General features: G+C 43.5%; 1 protein-coding gene across 1 annotated transcript in view; it reads left to right on the forward strand.

Annotated features, from left to right (window-relative positions):
• Positions 1 to 11,298, forward strand: part of CEP85L (centrosomal protein 85 like) — a gene marked incomplete at its 5' end in the record, with an annotated part of 222,373 nt that overhangs the window by 198,781 nt on the left and 12,294 nt on the right. The window contains 5 exons of the mRNA XM_019520218.1: positions 3,163 to 3,339; positions 5,939 to 6,091; positions 6,431 to 6,585; positions 9,123 to 9,240; positions 9,711 to 9,761. Of these exons, the coding sequence (XP_019375763.1) occupies positions 3,163 to 3,339; positions 5,939 to 6,091; positions 6,431 to 6,585; positions 9,123 to 9,240; positions 9,711 to 9,761 (654 nt within the window). The remainder of the gene's footprint in view (positions 1 to 3,162; positions 3,340 to 5,938; positions 6,092 to 6,430; positions 6,586 to 9,122; positions 9,241 to 9,710; positions 9,762 to 11,298) is intronic.

Raw genomic sequence — 11,298 nt, forward strand, 5'->3', positions numbered from 1 at the left:
ACCTGGAGGCCCCTTACCAGGTCATCGCCTGTGGCCAGGTCCAGGTCCAACAGCGCATTTCCTCTGGTGGGACTGTGCACTTCCTGGATTAAGTGGAGGTCCTGTATCTCGGACAGGAACCTCCTGGAACAGTCCGACCAGGCTGACTGTTCCTCCCAGCAGATGTCTGGGTAATTTAAATCACCCATGACAACTACATCCCTTGCCTTAAGTGCCTGTGCAAGCTGGCCTGAAAATTCCCATTCCAGCTCTTCCCCTTGGTTGGGGGGTCTGTAGTAGACCCCCACCGTTAGATCCCTCTCCCCATGGCCCCCTTGTGTCTTGACCCAGAGCACTTCTACTTGCCCCTCTGACCCCATTTTGCTGGCAGAGGATGTGTATTGCTCCTTGACAGAGTGCCATAGTAGCACGGGGGCCTTGGTGGCTACCTATCTCGCTGAGGATGTGAAGCCACTGCACTGCCACTGCTTCGCCTATTGGGCAACCCATAGCCAAGTGTGGCAGGATCTGGCCACGGTTGCCCAGGATCACCTGTCCTGTCCACCAACCAGTGTTCCAAGCGAGAGGGGGTTCAGCATTGCTGGTGATGTTGTGACACTCCACTGTACCTCCTTGGGTCCTGGTCTGGTGGAGCAGCTGGAGTTCCTCAAGGTGAACCTCCTGCTGCTGAGGTTCCCTAAGCTCCGCGTGCAGACAGAGTGAGTGCCACCCTCCTTACTCCGCACCTTATTGCCTTTTTTTATTTGCTTTCAGAACCTTGAGATGCACTTTCACAGAAACCCCTTCACCACTCTGCCTGAAATCTGGCAGGCCTCATGCCTTCATGAGGGGCTGCCATCCCTGCTGCTTTCATCCCGCTGTGCCTTAATGCACACAAGTAATATGAGTTTTGCTTTCAACAGTTTGAGGGGCACTTTCACAGAAACCCCTGCACCTATATCCTTGAAACTTGGCAGGCTTCATGCCCTCAGAAGAGGCTGCCATCCCTGCTGTTTTCATCTGAATATGCAAAACAAATGACCAAGTTATAGGTATTTTAGTGATTCCCCATTATAGTCTATGGCCAAATCTCCGAATCCTCCAGATCAAATCCGGCCAGTGATTTGAATCACCAAATCAAATCACTATCTCTCTGAATCAGCCAAATCTGAATCGAATACTTGCTGCTTCACACAGACCTAATATCTGATCCCGCAGGAAGAAAACTTTGAATGCCAGTCATTTGCTCTGCAGCATGTTACTCTTTGACTTTTGAGTATGTCTGTAATAAATGTGTATTGGGTCAAATGGAAACATTAACTATTTTTAAGCACATGTGGAAGGTATAGAAAACTCTTCCAACACACAAACCTAATAATTTTGGTGTATATTAGTTGCTTTTAGGGATTGGGTGAATGAGACTGTTTCTGAAAGAATAAAGTATTGGTGTATCTTTTAAATGTGTCAGTTTCCAGCCCCTACCCGCCCATTGCAATCTGAAATCATTGATATATATAATAATGCACATTAATTAAATGTATTGTAAATACATGAAGCTTTTCATGATTTAATTGTATTTTAAAACCAGTCTTTGAGCTTTAATTTGTTTATTCATCCTCTACTACTGGAGATTTTCTTAATGGCATTCCTCATAGATGTTTTTAATCCCTATAAATTTTAAATGATTTTCAGTATTTTGTCTGTTGTGCTTAAGGGGCATTATCAGTTCAAAATTCATCTTTTCAGGTATGTCAAATGGCCTTTTAAACTTCTCTTTGTCAGTTTATTGCAAGAGAGGCTTTTTTCTTTCTTAAATTCCTATTACTTTTTGCCACTCCTGCAATCCCACACTGATCTGATCTCACCATGAACAATGAAAAATTATTTTCACTCTTATGATTTGGGAAGGCAACCTGCTTCAACAAACAGGGTACAAGAGAAGAGGCTTCACATCTATTCTTACCTCTGCCACTTGGGAACCTCTTGGGCAAGTTGCTTTGCTTCTCTTTACTTCAATTTCACCATTAATTGTATGTAGATCATAATGCCTACCCTTTCATAAAACTTAAGAGAGCTAAGAATCGCAACATTTTGTTCACAACCACCTGGTTTAGGTGGTTCTGAACAAAAGGTTCATGTGGCTATACTGCTGCAGTGGGATAGTGTTTTAGTTTGTAAGCACTTCAGAATTGTTTGCTCTCGCAAAGGAAATCTAATTTGGTCCCACAGGCTGTGTCCAGATGAGTGCCAACGTCCGCTATGTGGTGCTGCAGACTCGTGTGCAGTGCCACACACTACACATGCAGGTGTTCCCTGTGCTGCTACCTTGCAGCACGGAAGGGTTTTTTTGACCCTTGGACATCCCAGGGTCAAAAAAACACACACCAAAAAGCAGAGCAGCGCACGTGGCAGTAGTACGTGCCGTTCAAAACTGAAGCCTGGCTGGCTCGAGCCACACTCCAGCTGCTGGCCAGGCTCCTAGCTGCAGGAGCGCCACGGCTGCAGCTCCCCAAGGCCTCAGGACCCTGGGTAAGACTGGTGGAGCCAGCAGAGTTGCTGGCCCCAGCCTTCCGTATCCCACCTGGAGCTACCTTCTGAACACCTGAGCGTACGTGGCACGGGCATTCCCTGGGTACAGGAGGTATGCCACTGCTACTTGTCCCCAGGGAAACAAAAGTCTATGCTCATCCAGACATGGCCACATACTACAACTGTCTCCATTTAGGTTTTTTGTGAAGGCCATTATTCCTACTGTTATGGTACAGCTGCCAAATTCAGTTTATTTTTCTTCTTTACAAAATACCATTTCCAGAAATGACGCTGGTGGTATCTTTTGTTCTAATGCTTAGAAATCATGCACAGATATCAGCTGAAATGTGTCCTACTGTTTTGGCTTGTAAAAAGTATACTGCAGCATTAAGGGTCTTTGTGTTTATTTTGGGGGTTTTTTTTAAAGTGGTTTATTTCTCACGGGCAATCTCTGTTGTGCTATCTCATCACAAAGCATTTTATAACATATGTGCTATTCTTTTTGCAAGACTCTACTGGTTTGTTTTCCAGCCTACTAAGTATGAGTGTTTTCCTTTTTTTTTTTTTCTCCTCTCCTTTAGGAGCCATCTGGTAATTTCAAGCTAATGCGAGCTGCACTTTAACTCTCCTTTTTTTTCTCGCTCTCTTTATAAGCAACCACAATATGAGAGCACATCACTGCAACCTCAGTTTTCGGAAAGATCAGTATCCCACTGTGAGGCGTTTGAGCGAAAGCTTGCAGCAGTTGCGACTAAAGAATTGGAACTCAATGAGTACGTTAAACAACTATCAAACAAATCTAGTGAGGATAAAAAGAAGATGGAAGAGAAAGTAAGTGGTTTTCGTGTTTAACTTCTGTGACACTGGGCACTTTTACATGTGCTCTGGGGGTGGGGAGGGGACAGCTCTTTAATTAGAGTGGCTCTGAGAGCCACTGTAATTAAAGTGCTGCCATGTCTCGTGTATCAGCATCCCTGCACTTAAAAATGGCACTTGAACGAAAGCTCATTTGACAAGCTTTAGTTTAAGTGACCCTGCTGCCATTTTTAAGCACAAGGATGTTGATACACAAGACGCAGGAGGCTGGTGGAGCATGGCAATTGCCACACTCCAGCAGCCTCAACTAATCGTGTCTGCTCCGATATGCTGGAATTCCAGTGTGTTGGAGCAGCCTTGGCACTAATGTATAGGTGCCCTGTGATAGCAACAAACATAAACAAAGTGATGCTAGAAACAGCTGTGCCAGGTACCAGTCTAGAGCAGTACACTTGTTACCACATGTTGAAATTTTAATTTCTGTTCATTTAATTTTGTTGAACAGGTTCCCTTAAGAGGTACATGCTGCTCCTCTCCTTCTAGCCAGGAGTACTTGAGGGAGAAGGTGCAGAGTATGACTTCAGGGGAGGCTGTGGGTACATGAGAGGAGACATGGAAGGCCATGTAATCAGCGTTCTGAAAATGATGGACATTGCAGTAGGCCTGTCCATGACTTGAACCTTCTCTAGAGAAAGAGAAGTGTTAGTGTCTCTTCAGGATGGGATGCTCTGTCAGTTTTTGCTCCCAGAAAAATAAGAGATTTCTGTTACAAATCATCAAAAAAAATTTTCTAGTGTGTGTCTACAGCCCTCTGGCATCCCCGAGGCTCCTGGCTTGAAAAATTGTACCTGGAGAAAAATATTATCTGCTAAACTCTTTTGGAACTGTTATTGGGTTCTGATCTGGCCAGTGGTGTACACCTATTTTCAGCAAGAACAATGTCCCCAGCACCCCACACAGAAATGTCAGTTACATTTTAAAACTTACAGTTCACATTTATCTGTACTGTAGGTGTTTCTTATCTGGTAAGTTGCTTGATTTCTGGGTCTGAACAGCACAGATATAATTTTTATTAAATCACATTCTGAATGAAAAGAGGTTTGGGGTGTGTTTATATTAAGTCCTGTTAATAAACCAAGTGCCAGGAATGCATGGTCATTCTGGGACTGGTCATAAGACATAACAAAGAGAATCTTTTTCAGGCTGTTGGTGAATAAAGATTGGTTTCGGAAAGCTGCCTTAAACAAAGCAGCTATTTCATTGTGATGTCTTCTTGTATAGTTGTTAGATTCCATCAAGGTTGAAGCTCTGTTTGAGATTCCTGTTGGGTTAAATCTTTGTACTTATGCATTTGAAACACTTTTCTTATTCCTGTAGCAGATGCACAAAATAATATTCTGAAACAAACAGAGCAACTTTCCTAAGAAGGTATTATCTGGCTACCTCTTTGTAGTGTGTGTATTTAATAATATGAGAACCAGAGAAAAACCTTTGTAAGGAGAATCATAAGACTGCCACAGGGCATGACACTACAAGTGGTTTGGATCCCAGTAGTGACCTAGTAGGCAGAGCACAACACTGGGGCCTGGAAGGCCTTGGTTCCGTTCTGTGGCCACTGGCCTGATCAATGACTGGGAGCAAGCCAAGTCGCCACTCTACACCTCGGTTTCCTTGTCCGTGAAATGGAGGTAATGATACTGAATTCCTGTTTAAAGTGCTTTGATGAAACACACTTATGTGAGTGCTAGATAGTTACTTTATCACACACAGTCACCAGCTGGATTAGGACCCTATTAGTAGGCACATCATGAGAAAGATTTTGTGCCCAAAACAAGCAGAGTGAGAGGAAAAAGTGACAATGTTACACAGCCAGTTAGTGGAAGTGAGAGTAGAGCAAAACCCTGACTACCAGTCTTCCCTCTGTCCAGTATAGCTGTTGGCCGAATTGCATGGCTTCAACCCATAGTAGTTATTTAAGATCTTTTGAAGTAAGTATGTAAAGTAATTTAATAAAAAGGTAGGGTCATATACATTAAAGGCTAATGTGCCACAATTCAAAGAATACTAACCTAAACTTGGAAAAATATACCAGTTTCTAATATGAACTTGGAAAGAGATACCTGAGTCCCCTTTCCTGAGTAGCAGTAGGAACAAAACTTGCAGTTTTACTGCCTTGGGGAAGGCACTTTTGCACTAGTCCAAGAAACAGTTCTTGGCTACTGGTTTTTGTCTGCAGTCCCGTGAAGTGTAGCAGCCAAGTGCATACTCATTTACAGAAGAGCTATTTCTAGCACTTTTTGGATACTTCTACAATCAGAATTAAAAATTAAATGTATAAATAAGCATTTTCAACTCCCAAGGCATGGGAGGTAAAAAAAACAAAACAAAACTGGCTTCAGATGCTTCAAGACTACATACATATTTAAACATCATTGAAGTCAAGCAAAATAAGCAACCGTTTCATTTCATGTTCTGTAATAGTTAACCCTTACTTCTGGCTTGGAATATAGCTTTGTAGATCAGCTGGTTTTGAGCGTTGTGATACTGATTTCCAGATTATCCTGTACATATATTTTCTGGCATAATCAAAATATGTAATTTTCTTCCCTTTTAGCTTAAAACTAGAGACAGATACATAAATAGCCTGAAAAAGAAATGCCAGAAAGAGTCAGAACAAAACAAAGAGAAACAGAGGCGAATTGAAACCTTAGAAAAATATCTGGCTGACCTGCCAACGCTGGATGACATAGAAAGTCAGAGTAAGCAGGTAAGCAGAGTTTTCTAGTTGTAATACTACTTAAGATGTACAGATTTAAAAATATTCCATGACATCCATTGTTGATGGTTTTGTAGTTCCTCTTGCTTTCATTTCAATGTGTATCACTATTTTTGTTACTTGGTAAGAGATAGAAATAGTTTAAATCTTAAAAAATGCTTTTACAGTGTAACAAGGATATTTATAGTGAAGTTAAGTGCACAATAGTTGAAAATTTAGTGATGAGACTGATGTGTAGTCAGAAGATAATTGTAAAGCTGGAGCTTGTAGGAAGCATTTTTAATATAAAATGTATCATTTATGTCTGACTGTTCTGATGTCATGCTTTAGCTGCAAATTCTGGAAGAGAAGAACAAGCAGCTCCAAGAAACAGTGGCAGATTTGGAGAAGAAGCTTGGAGAAGCTAGAGCACAATGCAGGGAAAAAGAGCTGCAACTAGTGTGTCAGAAAAAAAAAGAAAAGGAATTGGTCTCAACAGTGCAGAGGTATGAATACCTACTTGAATGGCACCCTAGGAATGGTTTAGTGCAGTGGTTCTCAACTTTTTTTTGGAATGGGACCCATTTGTAAACTTTGGCCAGTCCCAACCCAGCAAATAGTTTAAGTAGAAAACAGCCCCCTGGCCCCGCTGGTGCTCCTCACTCCCAACCCATAACCCTCAGGCCTCAGCCCCCTCAGTGTGTGGGGCTGGGGGTGTGTAGGTGGCAAGGAGGGGCACATGACCCCTGAGATTTGTGCGGGAATAGAGCTGCAGCCTGTAGCCAGGCTTTTGGGGTGCATAGGCTCTGCACTGCAATCCAAATCACCTGTAGTATCACGTCTTCTGGCCTCTTATTCCTGCCCCCTCTGATGGATCTCATGAAAGAGCTTTGCAGAATAACTGATGTCACCAAATCACTCCTACCCCAGGAGAACGTTCTCTGGTCTCCTGCAGCTCATTCCAAGTCCGTGCCCGCTAGCACTTACCCCACTTCACGATTCTTCATATAAATGCCTTTTATTGCTGTGACAATCCTGCTTTCTAATTTAGAAACCAGAGACCACTTCAACTATTTCTAGGCTTTCAGGGAAGATTAAATGATCCCCTGTAGATTACACAGGCACAAATAAAAAGGTGTATCTGTTGTAAGCTGGAAACAATGTGCCCAATGATCTGACTGGCTAGACGTCCCAATCAGCTAGCCTTTCATCATGGAAACACTTTTAGGCAGCTGTCCTGAGGTGCATGGCCAAGCCAGTGAGAGGCACTGAACTGAAGTGACACCCACCAGAAATGAGTGAAAATGATCCTCTTTTTCATAGCCTCTTTTTTTACTCGTTACTGCACATCACTGCAAATTACATTTTCTCCCTATTATTTTTAACATAAGCTTTTAAGTGGCACTAGGAATCTAACCTACACCATGACAGCATTGTCAGTAATCCAGCTGGAATTTTTCCATGGAAATGTGTCCCATTTGTTCTTTTACAAGCATGTAAGGTCAATGCCTAGGCACCAGCTGCAGATAAATCTCCCAGAAAATGTTCTCCATTGTCTGTGACAAAAGGTAGGAGATGGAATTGGGACTTTGAAGTATCTGACCCTTCTGTGGTTTGGCTTACCCTTCAGCCACTATCAACTGAGCTTCCTCCTACCACCTAAAGTCACTTATTCTCTCAGAATACTAAGAGTCTGTAAACAATGCTCCTTTGCTGTGCACATTTCTTTTTTTCCAACCCTCCTCCCACCTCGGTGGCAATAAGCCAGGATGCCAGCTCTGCCATGCCCATGTCTTAAAGACAGTGGTGAAGTTATAACAACAGGAAAGGGGCTGCCTATATTGCTCATAATTGGGGGTCTGTCCAGGTTTCCTGTTTTTCGCAGAAAAAAGCAGATTTTCTCTCTTAAAGGAGAAAAAAGTAGACTTTCTCCTTTAAAGAAGAAAAAATGTGGGAAACTGTGGTTTCCCTTTGCAGGCTGGCAGAGTTCCAGCCTGCTAGGGGTTGCTTGGGGCTGGGGGGAGCAGGACACAGGGGGCAGTATTTGCACGTGGCGGCCAGGCAGAAGTAGAGAGTAGCTCCTGCTAGGTAAGTCGGGGGGAGGGGTGGGGGCACAGGCTAAGCATCTGGGGAGGTGGAGGTGCACAAGCCATATGTGGGGGACGGGACACAGGTGATGTGGGGCAGGCATGTGCCCTCCCAGATTTCTGCTCCTACAGTGGGGTTGTGGGGCTGTAGCCAGGCCATGGCAGCACGGCCTGCATCAGATCCCACCCACTGGGCTGCAGAGGTGGCTCCTGCCTGGAGCTGGTCCAGCCTGGCTGCAGCCCTGAACTGCACTAAGGTAGAGATTTCAAGCCATCCATCAAACTCTTTGTGTAACAAGTATGATCTAAACCAGTGTTTCTCAAGCCGTGGGTTGCAACCCAAAAGTGGGTCACAAGAATATATGAAAGGGTCACAAACAAACTTTAAAAATGGATTCTCCTTTAAAGGAGAAAAGCATGGGAAACCACAGGTTTCCCCTTGCAGGTTGGCAGAGACCTGGCTACAGGTCTCTCTAAGTCAAAGCAGTCCTCAATGCTACTTTGACCTGTGCTAGGGCTGTGTAGGGGTCCCCCAAGCAGCTGAGAATCCACGTAGCACACAAGTTTGTTCCTCGCCTGCTGGGTCAAACCTGAGCAGAGTGTCCTGGGAGACACAGCACAGAATCTGGACTGGGAATTATTTTAGAACTAAGGAATACAATATTTGCAAAGGTGTCTATACAGGACATGTAGCAAAGCCTCTCCTTTGTATTCAGGTGATTATTCTTGTCAGTGACAGTGATTCCAGGGATTTCAGGATTTTAAATTACTCGTCCTCCAGTCTGTTTGCTTGGACTGAAGCTGGACTATGGGCCTACAATCTCGGTGGGTGTGATGGTAAACCAGGTGATAGTGGTTGTGTATATTTTCCTCTAGAACATATTTCAGTTTTAGTGCTTTGCTCCTCCCCCAAATAATTCACTGATATCTCTTGCATCTTTAATTCTCAATTGCAGTTTGCAGCAAAAAGTAGAAAAATGCCTGGAAGATGGTATTCGTCTCCCCATGTTGGACACAAAACAGCTGCAGAGTGAAAATGAATGCCTCAGAGAAGAGAATGAGAAAGCCAGTAAGGTAGTACATGGAACTGATTACAGAAGCTACTGGTAGCATCTGTACCCCTGAAGCTTTGTATCTTGCTGTGTTGTTTGTTTTATTTATTGCTCACTTAGGATTTATTTCATGTTTATTGCTAATTGAGGTTTCCCTTCCACACATACTTCTGTGGTCAAGGCTTTTGTTTTGCATGAATTTTCAGTTGCTCAAAAGAAATGAGCTTCAATTCAAACATAATGCAGAGATTAAGTTTTGAAGAAGAAACTTACTTGGCTAATTGATCAATTGAGCAGCTAGTGGTTTCATGATGGGAACTGCCATATAGGTGCAAAGTATTTCTCATTTAGGTCTTTTAGGGGATGCAATTTGAGAGATGTGCTTGATATTAGAAAATAGTTGCATCAGAATTTATGGAAAAACTGTCACTTAAAACTAACACAGAATCAGACTTTTTTGAATGTGATGCTCATTTGTTTTCTTCTTGATAGGTCATAGACAATCAACAACATCAGATAGCTGGGCTGATCTTAGAAATTCAGGTAAGGAAATTATCATCATTTGCTTTATCACTGTTTCATCGAACGCTTAGTTGTCATGTTTTAGCTTCCACTTACCGCAGTGCAAAAGCATGCACATAGACAGTCATTTTGGTGCATCTAATTCATAGTAAGACCCTTGCCAACTTTACCACATTGTAGATTTTCCTGTGTCTGTACCTGTAGTTTGTTTATTCTCTTCTTATATTGGAGATATAGCAAATAGTTTGGTAGGGAAGCTTAAGAAAGGAATGCAAAAATGGCAAGTAATATCTGCTTAGGCTAATAACTTCATAACTGAATTTGGATTTCAGGTGTGAGCAAGGGAAAAGTCTGTGTTTTATGAAATGCAATAATTCAAAGTCTAGCATTTGATATATTTTCACTAAGGGGGGAAAAAAGATTCTTAGCACTTTGCCAGTAGGAGCAAGCTAGAGATGTAGCCAGCTCTCATACAGCTACTGTATTATGCTGATAGTCTTAAGTTAGGGGTGCTTGGGCCCTGGCTACAGTCCAGATCTGGCCCACAGAGCCATGGCATCCAGCTCACAGAATTCTTCATGGGCTGGGAAATCTGAAAGCAGGGAAACAGTGGCAACTAATACTGCTGCCATGCACCCCTACCCTGTTCCTTCATCCCTCAACTGCCAAATTCCCAAGCCCCATGCAGCCAGGTTGGAGCCAGGCTACATCCCCTCCTCCTTGCCCTGCACACTGGATATGGACTGGATATCGCTTATCTGGCCTGCACACAAGTAAGTGATCTAAAGGATATTTCATCAGTGGTGTGCCAAGCTGTTTGTTACATTTGGCTCTGTGAGTAAGACTGTACATTCTTTAGCAACAAGTCAAATAGCAGGCACAAATTGCAGGCCCCCAAGAGAGAGAAATACACATTTGCTCCCTCAATATATAATTCCTTGTGTACATTTGCTGAGACATCAGCATTTGCTCTAACTCTGTCTTCAGTGGATGGAAGTCTAATAGGCAAAGACTTAAAGGTGTTATTGATCAGTTGCTATAGTGTGAGTTAACTAACTTCTACTACTGAAGCATTTTCAGTCATCTATTTTGGTAAAAATGGATGCATCTAGATGTGTAGTTAGTGTGATGTGACTAAGTCAGGCACAGCGTATACTGGAGAAGACAGCTCCTAGGCAGTGTCTGCACACGTGTTTGGGACAGCAGCACTTTGAGCTGGGGCAGAGCAGCCCAGGGCTGGCGGTGGTGTCCACGGGGTCAGCCCTGGGTTCCAGATGGCAGCAGTGGAGGCATGAGGGTGCTACAGGGCAGAGCTAGGCAGAAGGCAGGCTCCATACTGTAGCACCCTCGTGCCCCAGCCAGCCCCTGTTGCCATCTACATGTGCGTTTCAGTGAAGTAAATTTCTCTGCTGTACAATCGTATTGTCCTCAACAATACTACCCTATGGTGGAGTTAGTTAATTACTGCACCCTAATTCCGGTGCACTTGTGGACTGGGATGCTTTATTTATTGTGCCCCACGCACAGATGGGGGGGGGGGGGAATGTGACCCTCTGCG

Source organism: Gavialis gangeticus, unplaced genomic scaffold (assembly GCF_001723915.1).
Source record: "Gavialis gangeticus isolate Ggan-Ray unplaced genomic scaffold, GavGan_comp1, whole genome shotgun sequence".
Taxonomy (NCBI): domain Eukaryota; kingdom Metazoa; phylum Chordata; order Crocodylia; family Gavialidae; genus Gavialis; species Gavialis gangeticus.